The sequence below is a fragment of the Phytophthora cinnamomi genome (assembly GCF_018691715.1).
Source record: "Phytophthora cinnamomi strain GKB4 chromosome Unknown Contig116, whole genome shotgun sequence".
NCBI lineage: Eukaryota > Oomycota > Peronosporomycetes > Peronosporales > Peronosporaceae > Phytophthora > Phytophthora cinnamomi.
In genome coordinates, this window is record NW_027151049.1 from 390,818 (window position 1) to 404,091 (window position 13,274).

At 58.0% G+C, this 13,274-nt stretch overlaps 3 protein-coding genes across 3 annotated transcripts; all 3 read left to right on the top strand.

The window, feature by feature from the left end:
- Positions 1–1,450: 1,450 nt before the first annotated feature.
- On the top strand, positions 1,451–5,604 carry IUM83_16519 (Sterol 3-beta-glucosyltransferase; the record flags this gene model as incomplete). The annotated part of the gene is made up of 3 exons (XM_067941406.1): positions 1,451–3,274; positions 3,908–5,522; positions 5,600–5,604. The coding sequence occupies 3 exons, from the start codon at positions 1,451–1,453 to the stop codon at positions 5,602–5,604; spliced, it is 3,444 nt and encodes a 1,147-aa protein (XP_067781584.1).
- Positions 5,605–6,339: 735 nt separating this feature from the next.
- On the top strand, positions 6,340–8,830 carry IUM83_16520 (putative glycosyl hydrolase; the record flags this gene model as incomplete). The annotated part of the gene is made up of 2 exons (XM_067941407.1): positions 6,340–6,511; positions 6,579–8,830. The coding sequence occupies 2 exons, from the start codon at positions 6,340–6,342 to the stop codon at positions 8,828–8,830; spliced, it is 2,424 nt and encodes an 807-aa protein (XP_067781653.1).
- Positions 8,831–9,870: 1,040 nt separating this feature from the next.
- Positions 9,871–12,030, top strand: IUM83_16521 (uncharacterized protein; the record flags this gene model as incomplete). The annotated part of the gene is made up of 1 exon (XM_067941408.1): positions 9,871–12,030. The coding sequence occupies one exon, from the start codon at positions 9,871–9,873 to the stop codon at positions 12,028–12,030; it is 2,160 nt and encodes a 719-aa protein (XP_067781654.1).
- Between the last annotated feature and the right edge of the window lie 1,244 nt (positions 12,031–13,274).

The following is a 13,274-nucleotide window of genomic DNA, read 5'->3' on the forward strand; positions in this document are numbered from 1 at the left end:
TATGCTTGAAACATCGAGCGGAGGAAACCGGGCTTCAACAGCTTGTGGGTCCATTTTTCCAGTACGCCTTGTTTGAGTTAATTGCTGTCTATCTGCATCCTGTTTTCACACTTATTAAAGTATTCCGGAGAATCTGCAACATTTGAGTCGAATTTATTTTAATTCAGTACATATCTGCCAATCAAATTTGACGTTGTGAATGTATACCGTGCACAGAACGTGCAGATACCGTGGTTAGGGTTCGGTAGTAGTCTCCAGGATAGTAGCGTTAGTAGGCATATTATCACTTCTATTACTACTATTAATAACAATAATAATATAGTACTGGGGTTCGAGCCATAAGTAGTGCTAATTGAATAGTAGCCCATACAAACATGGATAGTAGTGATAATAGCACGACTAATGTACCCATACTTCAACGGACGGAAGATTTTGGAAAGACGTGGTTCTCCGCCCCCCCCCCTCCCGCGCACTTCAGTCAGGAACCTCCATTCTTCGACTTCCAGCCTCATACGAACGTATCATGAAGTGCGCGAAGACCAATTGTCACTGGAGTGCCATATCGGAGACTGCTCCGTGCTGTGTATGTGTCCGTCAGGTGCGTCGATCCGACGACGATGGAGGGCTCGGTTGCTGACGATGAGCGTGAGGCGAAGGCTGGGAGCGACGCTTGGACGGAGGACTCGCGCTTCCCGCTGCCAGCACCCATGGAGCATATCATGAACTCTTATGGCGGAAATGATTACCGGCTCGGACATTTGCGTAAGGACAAACTGATGCGAACGCACAGTCTTCCAACGTCATTGCCATGCGATGCAACATCTCTCGCCAATGCGAGCGCCTCCCTGCTATCCATCGCAGCAAGTGGGATCCTCGTAGCACCCGAAGCCAAATCAAGTGCCCCTCAAGTATCTTAGATCCATTTTCGTGTATGTAGTGCGGCGGAACAAGAACGCCTGCGCCTCTCTGGACTATGCCTTGCTTAGTGCCAACTCTAAATCTTCAACCCTCCTAAACGCCTGCGCCTCTCTGGACTGTGCCTCGCTTAGTGTCAACTCTAGATCTCCAGCACTCCCACAATTTTATAATCAGGAAAGTGAACGAGGCGGAGCGCTGCGCAAAAAAAACAAATGGTTATCTATTTCCGAACGGAGGTAGTAGTAGTCATATTAGTACCGTCGATGTCCCACTACTAATAGATATAGCATTCTACTATTGCCCGAACTTGGATAGTAGTAGTAGTATGAATACTTTCCGAAATTCCCACTACTACCGAATGCTGACCGTGGTATTGCGTGAAGCAGTTGTACCTAAATTAGGCTGGGACACATGTACGCACCGCTCAACGACACCACGCGTAAACGCCAAGCAACTTTTGATGAGCACTCGCCCTCGATTCGTGTGCGCGCCGATCATTATCCATTCCACCACTCGGGCAATATTAACGCACATGCGACGAAGCAGCTTCAGCACCAACACCTCCGGCAACGAAATCGCCGTCGACAGTCATGGCGAGCCTGGCGAGGGCCACCAGCCTGTTGCAGTCGCAGCATGCGGGCCTGACGGCCGCATCCAACTCGAGTTCGCAGCGGAGGACGCCATCGACATCCGATCACCTGACCACCACACGAATGCAGACACAGCGAGACAACCAAACCACCGCCCGGCCGCTGTCGCCAACGCTACCAGCACTGCCATTCAGCGACCGCCAGTCATGCGCATCTGCATCATCATCGTAGGCACCAGAGGAGACGTGCAGCCGTTCCTCGCCATCGCTCAGCGACTCCAACGTGACGGACACCGCGTACGGCTCGCCACTCACGCCGTGTACAGAGACTTCGTCGTGGGCCACGGCGTCGAGTTCTACCCTCTCGGCGGCGACCCCAAGGAGCTGGCCGCCTACATGGTCAAGACGGGAGGACACCTCATCCCCACCAAGATCGAGACCCTCACCAAGGACGTGCCGCGCAACAAGGAGATGATCAACGAGATCGTCCACTCCACGTGGCCGGCCGTCTCGGCCGCCGACCCCGACGGAGGCGGCCCGGGCGTGCCCGGCAAACCGTTCAAGGCCCAAGCCATCATCGCCAACCCCGTCTCCTACGGCCACATCCACGTCGCCGAGCGCCTTGGCGTGCCGCTGCATATCATGTTTCCACAGCCCTGGGTGCCCACCAGGGCCTTCCCGCACCCACTCGCCAACATGCCATACACGGACGAGCTCAAGAAGACCAACTACCTGTCGTACAAGATGGTCGATCTGCTCATGTGGCAGGGCACCGAGGGCCTCATCAACGAGTTCCGCACCAAAGTGCTCAAGCTGCGCAAGATCCGCAACGGCGACGGCGGCCGAGACCTGTTGCTGGACCTCCACATCCCGCACGCCTTCATGTGGAGTCCCGAGCTCGTGCCCAAGCCGGCCGACTGGGGACACCTCTACGACGTCATCGGAACCGTGACTCTGAGCGGTGGGCCGAGCAGTTCCTACGCGGCGTCGCCAGAGCTCGAAGCGTTCCTAGGCCGAGACGGCGGACCCATCTTCGTCGGCTTCGGATCCATGGTGCTCGCCGACCCCATGGCCACCACCAAGATGATCATCCATGCAGCGCAGCAGGCGGGTGTGCGCGTGCTCATCCAGTCCAGTTGGAGCGACATGGCTGGCGACCTCGACATCCCCGACAACGTCTTCTTCATTGGGAACTGTCCGCACGACTGGCTCATGCCGCGAGTGTGTGCCGTGGTTCACCACGGCGGTGCCGGCACCACCGCGGCAGGTCTGCTTGCTGGCAAACCCACCTTCATCGTGCCGTTCTTCGGTGATCAGCCGTTCTGGGGCCATGCGGTCGTCAAGGCCGGCGTGGGTGTTGAGCCCTGTCCGATCGCACAGCTGACAACCGAGAAGCTGCGTGAGGCGTTCGTGGGGCTCATGGACCCAACACTGCGAGCTCGAGCACTAGAGCTTCGTGATATCATGAGCCGTGAAGACGGTGCCGGTGAAGCAGTACGCAGCTTCTACCGGCACCTGCCGACGCAGGAGATGTTCTGCGACCTGGACCATGAGCGGATCGCCACGCGCTGGAGTGTTCGTGATCGTCTGAAGTTGTGTGACCGCTGCGCGCTCATCGTGGGCGAGCGACCTGAGAGCGCCAGCAAGAAGATGGTTAATTACCACTGCGTGGACTACTCGGCGCGTGGGCCAGACTCGACCTTGGGTGGAGCTTCCGCTGGTACTGGAGCATTTTTTCACGAGTTCGCCGGTGCCTACACTGGTCTGGTACGAGAACCTGTTAAAGGATTCACGAAAAACGGAGTAGCGGGTGGAGCCTTGGGGACCTTGAAAGGCGTGGGCGGATTCCTTGTTCGGCCAACCCTTGGACTTGTGCACTTCACAGACCGTGTCGTCACTGGGCATATCAACGCGCACCGTGAGGAAGGAGAACAAAAACATTCGAGCATGTTGGATCGGCGCTTCATGGCCGCAATAGGCTTGCAGAAAGGCTTGGCTAACAGCCACTGCCCAACGATGGAAGTCAACGGTGTTGACACCGTGATTTTTACCAGCCAAAAGAATCGCAAGAAAATGCTTCACAGCATCGAAAGCACGGCTGGAAGGTATCGATCGAGATACAAAGCTGCCTTAGACCTCCGCGATGGTCGACGTACTCTATCAGCCACGGACAATCCCTTGTTCCCAGATAACACCCCCAAGTCTTCCTGTACAGAAACCCAATACCAGTTCAACACAGGCCTCACCTTCAACTGCAGTGATACTGTACCTAAGCACTGCTTGAAGCAACCCGACTTAGCGCTTCAAGAGGTACGCTTGAGACAATCAGGACCAGTCGATATGGCCGTAGATATTCCGCACGAGAAGGCTGACTTCATAGACAAAGATGTCATCGCGCAGTGGCGCGAGCTCGCAGCATTTCAATACGGTAAGACAGTGCAAACACTGCGGACGAACGTGAGCGCCAAACCTCCTATTCCAACCATGAATGTGTGCTTGGCTGCCCTCGGCACGTGGGACAACGGCATCAAGCAGTTCGCCGCGATCGGATTGGAACTCGCACAGCACGGCAACCGTGTTCGACTGGCCGCCAACGAGTGCTTCCGCTCGAAGATCGTCGCTCTTGGGCTCGACTTCTACCCACTGGCTGGTGCACCTGATACTATCCAAGCCTTCGCACAGTTGCTACACGACGCCCAGGCCACCACCGACGACGACGACTCTGGTTGTTCAAGTCTGGAGGCTCTCCAAACCTTCCGAGAACTCATCTACTCGTTGTGGCCTGCTGCGTACGGCTCAGATCCGCATGGCAATGGTCCCAACAAACCCGGTGAGCACTTCCGTGCCGACGCACTGCTGTGGCACCCGATGCTGCTCGGCCACGTACACGTGGCGCAGCGCCTCGGTATCCCTCTGCAGTGCGTTAGCCTCGACCCGCTGTCGCTGACGTTCGAGTTCCCGCACGTGCTGAGTTCGTTGGCTGGATCGAACGCAGCAGCGGCAATGACTCCTCGATACAGCAACTTGCTTTCGCATGGCGTCGTCGATGCAGCGCTGAATCACGGTATTGTATCGGACGTCCTGACCCAGTTCCGATCATTTATCGGGCTCACGAGCCGCTTAGATCGCCCGGACGCGTTGGTCCAGTGGGAAATCCCCCATGTGTACCTGTACAACCCTGCATTGCTTCCGAAGCCTCTGGACTGGACTGAAGAGATCACCGTCGCCGGGCACGTGACGTTGAAGGACGAGCACGTCCACCCAGGCATACCCCCGGCGCTGAACGAGTTCGCAAAGTCCGGTCCGCCGGTGATGTACTTCGGTGTGTCTGCACAGAACTTGGCTGTCAGTGACGCTGAGGAGCTGGTGCGTAAAATCGACCAGGCCGCTCAGCGTTTGAACGTGCGAGTCATCGTACAAGCGCAAGAGCTGCGTGACGCTGCAGCCCTCGCACCGCATCGCTCCAGCTCCGCCCTGGTTATTGACACCGAAGTGCCGTACACGCAGCTTTTTCCAATCGTAGCCGCCACAGTGCATTGGGGTGAGCCCGACATCCTGGCCGAAGGACTCACGGCTGGTAAACCCGTCGCTGTTTGTGGATCGCACCCTTCTCAGCTTTTCGCCGCGCGTCTGTGCCAACGAGTTGGTGTGGGGGTCGCGCCGATCGATCCGGTCACATGCACGGTCGAGTCGCTGGTGGGGAGCTTCCAGCAACTGCTCCAGCCAGCTATCCGAGAGAAGGCCCAGGCGCTGGCGCGCACGTTTGACCCGAACCGATCGCTCAACGTCGCGGTGGGGTCATTCTACTCCAACCTACCGTTGCAAGCCATGGTGTGCGACGTCGACCCGACGAAGCTCGCCCGTGTCTTCGACTCGCACCACGTCGTGAAGCTGTCACTGGAAGCGTATTTGGCGGTGCAGCCGGTCCGCGACGAAAGCAAAGGGTTCGTGCCGTACAAGCCGTTGGAATACGACGGCTTTTGTCCGCCGGTGTTCTCGATCCGTGGTAATCCAGGTGAGATTCCTCGAGACGCGAAGCCCCCGCGTGGTCTGGACGCCGTCGGTATGGCTGTTGAGGTGCTGCACGCCCAGGATGAACGGCGTTCGAGCGAGCATTCGTCCAAGTCCTCGTCCGGAGCTGTTGTTGCTCGGGTGGTTGATGCGGAGGTGTTCTGGGCGTCGAAAGAGGAGGAAGGGGCCGTGCGCAAGTCGACCAACGCTGCGTACGAGCGACTTGTAAAGCCGCAGGGTCTGCGGAAGCGTGACAAGTTGGTGAACATGTTCACTGGGAAGCCGAAGTAAATGATGTAGAGATGTAAGTATCGGTGCAAACGAAAACAAACCTCTTCAACTTGGATTGCTCCTTACCTGTTCACGCGTGATCGGCACGTCAGCTCATCGACCACAAGACGATGTGGTGGCCTGTCACAAGACGGCCGATCGGCACGAAAGCGAGTTTTCACTTCTGTGCATGTCCTCACATGTGAGATATCACGGACGGACCAGACAACGTCAAGAAGGAGCGTCTTGAAAAACATGCAGCGGAATCGGGCCATGAGTCATTGCAACATTCCTTCGTGAGCGAACGGTGAGGGCGAATCGCTAGGTGTCGACGCCTTCGTGCAATTGGGCTCTTCCAACCATCTGTGCCGCCGGGAAGGTATCGCTGAAGGGAACTTCAACCTGGCTGCGTGGGCTCAGCCGCTGGTGTTGGCGTCGACAGCTCCTCGTTGCAAGCTAGAGTCCCGTGTGCGTGGGTGGCTCTGGTACATGTATCCTGTGCCATTTACCAATTCGCTCGGTGAACCCCATTCCGCCAACAAGACCACGCAATGCAGCCGCGACTGGTGCCGGCTCTGGCAGCTGCAGCGCTCATAGGAGCTGCCAGCTCGCGGGCCGATGCGACGGCAACCAGCTACGCGTTGGGGCCGTTCACCGTGGCTGTCGACACGGACGAGTCTTCCCTCAACATCGTCAACAGCGCGGGAGACCAAGTCTGGAAGTGTGCGTGAAACGCAGGATCAATCCATGATGCTTCGTGCTTTTCTGACCTTGAGTGCTGTGCTTTCAGCTGCATCGGACCGAGCCTTCATCTCCGCATCTTCGGGCCTCACGACCATCACGCAGGCGTCGGGCAACTTCCAGTTGAGCAGCAGCGACGTTAGGACACCCTGCCAGACCGCCACTATCTCCAGTACATCGTCAAGCTCCGATAGCGTGGAAGTCACTGGTTCCTTCGCCGATGCGTCGTGCTCAGGCTGGACGTGGACGCTCTCGTTCGCTCTGGATGCGTCCTACGCCGACAGCAGCGACGACTCGCAGCCTCTGGTGTTCAACGCGAGCGTGGCTGGAGACAACGTCGGCAACGTCTATTTGGCCTACGAATCCCCACAAGATGAAGCGTTCTTCGGACTTGGAGAGCAAACGGGTATCGGCAACCTCCGTGGCTGGAGAGTGCCAGTCTGGAGTCGAGAAGGAGGAGTTGGTCGTGGTGAAGAGCCTGTCACCACGTACCTCAACGCAAATGCATCGATCTCGGGCGCCTTCGCGGGTGGTTCGTTGCTAACGACGTACACGGCTGTGGGGTCTCTTACGACTTCACTTGGCCGCTGGTTCGTGCTTGATGGGACCAAGTACGCGCTCATCGATCTTGCCAGCAATGCCACGTCGGCGTTCGAGGATACGGCGGCCGGATATCTCGCGGGGAACATCACAGAAGGAGACCATGTGACCGGGTCGACGGCGACATTGGAGATCATGTACGAGAGCACGAGTGTAAGCGGCTGGATCGGCCGCGCTGCCAAGGGCAACCCGCTCCTTGAGGCGTCGAACGCACTGACGAAGGTTTCTGGCCGACAACCAAAGCTGCCGGACTGGGCACACGACGGCGCGATCCTGGGCATCCAGGGTGGCCAAGACTTCGTGGAGGAGGTCATTCAGAACGCCCTTGCTTCGAATATGCCGCTTGTAAGCGTGTGGCTACAGGACTGGTCGGGGACGCGACTGCAGACTGGCGCGTACGGCATCTCGCTGCATCGACTGTGGTGGAACTGGGAGCCTGACTCGACACTGTATCCGACCTGGGCGGAGTGGGTGCCCCACCTACAGTCCACGTACGGTGTGCGTACCATGAGCTACATCAACACCTTCCTGGCCAACGTGAGCACCAAGAGCACGGGATATAACACGAGCTTCTATTCCATCGCGGTCAGTGAAGGCCGATTCGTGGCCAATGCCACAGCGGGTGACGGCAGCGCTTGGACAATCACGAGCGGACCGGGCATCGACGCTGGACTACTGGATCTGTCTAACCAATCGACCATCGACTGGTTCAAGGCGCTGGTGAAGAAACAGTATTTCTCGGTGCCGATCTCCGGCATGATGCAGGATTTTGGAGAGTACCTCTCGGTGGACGCCTCGGTGAGTTTGTCCAGCGGCACTGTAAGCCCGCGCGTCTTCCACAACGACTATCCGACCGTCTGGGCGACACTGCTCCGCGAGGTGGTGAGTGAGCTGGGTCTGGAGAACGACACCATCGGCTTCCACCGCAGCGCCGGCACCTTTTCGGCGAAGCACACGAACCTCTTCTGGGTGGGCGACCAGAACATCGACGTGTCTCGCGAGGACGGCATGCGCGCTGTTGTCAGCAGCGCTCTACACGTGGGCGCCTCGGGTTTTGGGCAAACTCACTCCGATATTGGCGGGTACACGAACACGTTGGCCACGGTTGGGAACATCACTCGCAACGCTGCGCTACTCGGTCGCTGGGGCGAGCTCGGCGCCTTCAGCGGCACCGCCTTCCGCACCCACGAGGGCAACATCCCGCAGATGAACGTGCAGGCCTACACCAACGAGACGACTCGCGCGTACCATGCATACAACGCGCGTTTGTTCCGCGCGCTCAAGTCTTATCGGTTGGCCCTGTTGGAAGAGTACCAAGCGAGCGGCTGGCCTATCGTGCGTCACCCGATTGTCTACTCCCCGAACGACTCGGTCGCACGCTCCGTCATCGATGAGACCTTCTGGCTGGGCGAAGCTCTGTACGTGGCGCCCGTATACGTCCTGTCTGCTTCCAGTGTTGAGGTGTACCTTCCTCCGGTTCAAGTCGACAGCCAGGGCTCTGCGGTCAACGCCTCGGCCTTCACGTACAAGCATCTGTGGAGCGGAGACGAGTTCGCTCCGGGCCAGACCGTCACGGTCGACGCCCCGTGGGGTAAGCCCGGCGTATTCATGCGCTGGCCCGTGACGGAGCAGGAGGGGCTGTTGCTGCAGCCGCTCTGGGAGTTCGTCGTTGCCGAGAACGCCACGACGCTGGAAGCTTGAGGTCGTTTGAGAAAGTGCCCTCCTTGGGCCGTTTGGAGGAATACACTTCAACGATCATAAAAAGACGTTGAAGGTGCTGGGTGTAGCGCTACGTTGGTCTCGCGTCGGTCGGTACCCTTGTTCTGAGCTAGGTTTCGAGATTCTCGAATCGAGAAATCCTGTTGTCAACGTTGTTGTCAAGATAAAGATTAACACAGCCAGAGCCCCCCCCCCCATTCACTTCTTGTATATTGTCGGTGACTCCAAATGCTGATTAGTAAGAACTTCAATGTTGCAGTGATCGATGTTCTGGTTTCGTATGCTTCGCCGAAAAGGTGCCGCCGCTGCGGTGGAAGCCGATGGTGTCGTTCTCCAGACCCAGCTCACTCTCCACCTTGCAGAGACATTAGATGGTCGGGGGAAAAACACGCGGCTCAGACCGAGGTGAGGTACTCGTCGAAGTCCTATACCATGCCGGAGATCGGCACCGAGACCAGCGGCTTGAAGCAGTTAACGGTCGACCGGCGTCGCCGAGAACGTCTCGGCCCTTGATCCATGCTTACGGTACGGTATGTACGAGAAAGTCGAGGAGGAATAATACATGTACGGTTCTGTACCTGTTAAGGTTTTGGATCGGACATGCTCGAAAAATATTGCAGAGCAATACATGTAGAACAGCGGAGGACAGCGTGAAGGTGCCGAAGGAAGAGGCCGTGGAGGAGGAAGGATGCCTGGAGGTGCTTGTGTACATTAGCGGCCATAGATCTGTCCCATACAAGCGTTTGCGTGACGTTAAACAGCGACCCGCACGTCAAACGCTTCCAGGTCTCGTCAATTCGTCCTGCCTGCGCTCGCTGACTTCCCCTCCCCATCCCGACGGTCTCTCTTGACGTCCCACACGCCGCGCGCAGCTCGTCCAGCGCGACTGAGATGACAAAGTGCTGTGGCATTTTACAGGCGCCGGCTGCTCACTGCCTTTCGTTTGCGTGAGTAAACCGCAACTGGCCGCCTCGCGCGCGCAGCGAGAAAAAACTGAACGCCTGTCTCCTTGGTCTCCGATAATGAACACCGGCGAGCGCCGCTACGTGCGCGCCAGCGACCGGCGCCTGGCCGAAGTGGCCGCGCAGGCCGCAGCCCGCATTGACCTCGACACGCTGCGCCACCGGCGCTCCGAGGCGTCGGGCGTGACGACCGAGCGCTCGCTGGACGGCTCGGTCGTCACGGCGACCTGCGTCATCGCGTGCTCGCTCAAGGAGATGCACGCGCTGCTGGCCCCGCCCACGAGCGAGCGCTACGCGTGCGTGATGCGGGAACTGGTCGGGCCGGACTTCATCTACGGCGCCATCGTGCACCACGCCGAGGAGATCGCCAACCAGAACGTGACGGTCAGGACAGCCACGTTCGTCAAGCGCCACTTGCTCGCGCGCAACGAGCAGTGGTGCTTCGTCAGCGCCGTGGAGGCCCTGGAGCCCTGCGAGGGCAACCAGAGCGTGGGCTTCACGGTCGCGCTCGCCTCGCTCCACCCGGACGACGTGTTCACCGGCAAGGCCCAAGCTGCCAGCGTGATCCACCTGCAAGGCCTCTCGGCCATCTACCTCGTCACCCCCGAAGAGCCCACGAAGCAGCAGGACGGCCGCACCAAGCGCGCAGTCCGCGTCACCTTCTGCGCGCACGTGGCGCAGAACCCCGGCTCAAGCAGGCCGTCTCCTTTTCCGCTGCGGTGGCTCTTGTCAACCGTGAGGAACCGCGAAGAGGCCGACGATGCGTCGAACGGAGCGGTGCTGGCCCGGGTGGTGCAGTTAGCTCGCGCGCTCAAGCAGTTCCAGGTCGCAGTGCGTCGCCGCCGGCTGGACGCACAAGTGCTGGCGGATCTCCGCAAGGTGCAGCCAACCAACACGCGCTGCGTGTGCTGCACGCGTCGCGTGGGCGTCGTGCGGAGTATGTTTGGTGCTTCGAAGAGGGGCAGTGCAGAGGACGCGACCATGGCCCGGGGCTCGAAACGCTGCCAATTGTGCGGCTTCCTTGTCTGCGCTCGCTGCGTGTGCACTGTCGGCAAGAACTCGCTGTCGGGCGAGTCGTCCGAGTCTTCAAACAAGAACATCAAGTACAGCCAGAGTGTGCACCTTTGCGAGCACTGCATGCAGCGTGTAGACGACGCCGACTACGATAACTTCTGCGCGTCGAACGACGGAATGTCTCCTTCCGGCGGGCCTGTCCAACCGGACAGCCCCGAAACGGAGCCCGCTAGTGCGGTTATTGCTCGGGCGCTCAGTCAAGTGCTTGGCGATGCGTCTAAGGAGGAGAAACCTGTGGTTATTCGCGTGATCAAGCATCTCCTCAGTCCTCAAAATTCCCAGGAGGATAAAAGCAAGTTCCGGGCTAACTCGGCTGAGTTGGCCAAGAGTTTGGGGCGTCTAGCTGAAGAGCAAGGTTTCGCGGAGGAGATACCAAAGCCAGCCAAGAAGGAAGAAACACCCGAAGTCACCCCCGTCCCTGAGGTTACCCCAGAAACTCCTTCGAGTCCAGTAGACAGCGAGACTCCTCCCTTGGCAGGTGCCTCCGGGCGTGAGTACGCTCTGCAGTATGCTGATTCCTGTGACGATGGCGCTGAAGATGATGAAGATGCTGAAAATGCTGAAAATGCTGAAAATGCTGAAAATGCTGAAGCCCCTGAAAGCGTTGTCGACGTCGCTCACCACCCCGTTCCAGCTGACGAAGCCCACCGACTGCAGTGGATCGACACTCATCCGAAAATCGTTACGCACATGATGAACCTCCCGGACCTGGAGCTGCTGTGTAACATCGCGCGTGGCGAGTTGCAGTGCGATGCTACGCTGGTGACCATCATTGGACCCAATGCATCGTACGTCGTGGCCTCCACCGACCCTGCATGGCGAGGATGTGAAATCCCGCGCGACCACTCCATTTGCGCCCACACTCTCATGAACGGAGCTCCGCTAGTTGTTCGCCACCCTGAAGCTGACGTACGATTCAGCGCCATGAACCTCGTTCGTCGGGACGGTGTACGCTTCTACTTCGGCTTCCCGATCAAGATTTCGTACCCTGAAGGAGGAGGCACAACTGCTGTCGGTACATTCTGCTGTGTTCACGCCGGCGAAACGCGCGATGTCTCGGAGTCTCAGTACGCGCTCATGGCGACTCTCGCTGAAGGAGCGACGCGAGTTATGGCATGCCGGGCTTCGCGGCTTCTTGATGGCTAGCTGAAGACGGATGGCGAAAACGGTAATTTAATGAACACTACGAGGGCACTTGTGCTCCAGCTTATCCGATACGAAAAACTCGCTACGCGTTGGCTTTTCCTCCTTCGTGCCATCACTGTGAGAGAGGGGCAAGTAGACTTGATTAGCCTTGAGGGTTAGCCTCGATGGAGTTCCCCCCAGAGTGGCGCGAGGCTGCTTCGCGACACTCCCATGACAAGGCCTTGATCATGCTACTAGCCGCATCTTGAACCATACCGGGTCTCAACCGGGTGTACACCGAGAAGCACCAACTTAACCATCGACCCATCAGTCGGATCACCAGGTCACTCTTTCCGGCGGCAAGCAACGCGCATGCACCCCCAATGCGTAACGAGTGTGTTGAGTAATCCTGTGAGGGGAGACCCATGTCTCGTGCCGCCGTTTGATGAGGGCGGCGACGCGTGCCTTCCAAATAGATTTTGTCTTCGACGTTGACGTTAGGAACGGCCCCATCGATTTTCCTTCTCGAATCCATTGTTGCCGTACGCGCAAACACTCGCTAGCAGCTAGCACCGGGCATAGTACCGGATGATTCGATCGGTAGTGACGGACTACCGTTCCTTGGCCAATACGGTCACCTTTGTGGGACTCGACCATCACATCTACCGAGTGTGCGTTTTCGGACTCTGGTCCGATCTGTATTCCACGACAGTCTCGCAAAATCACGCTGGCTGCTTTCACACAGTGTACACGTTCGCAATTTCCGAGCGTGCTGTAGGAACAGGCCCCCATAGCTCCGAGCTACGGTCGAGGAAAATGAACCCCATAACAATCGAACCCCACAATAGACGAGACTCGAAGTCTGCGTTGTCTACCTGCTCATGGATTTTGAGCAGCATCTGTGTAGTAACTGGTTGCTTCCGCTCCACTTGACTGTTGGTGCGCTTGTATCCCTGAGCGATAAGGTCATATTCCGGATCATGGTAATCGAGCCAGGCATTTCTAACTGTCTTGTGCGCGAAAGCCACCGCTGCCATTTTTCCGTCAAAGGTCTGAAACTTGTTGCCGGTCTTGCTCCTGTTGTGTCCTTCGGAAGCACATAGTCCGGTGAACAGTCCCACCATCCGTGCTTGTTTTGCCCTGGGCAGCTCGTCGATCCAAACCAAATACCAGAAGTCGTTGCAAAATGATTCCCAGAATTTGAAGTTCCTGGTATACCTCCCGAGCGTTCCTTCGGCGACGCTCGCACGTTTGAGTTGCTGCGT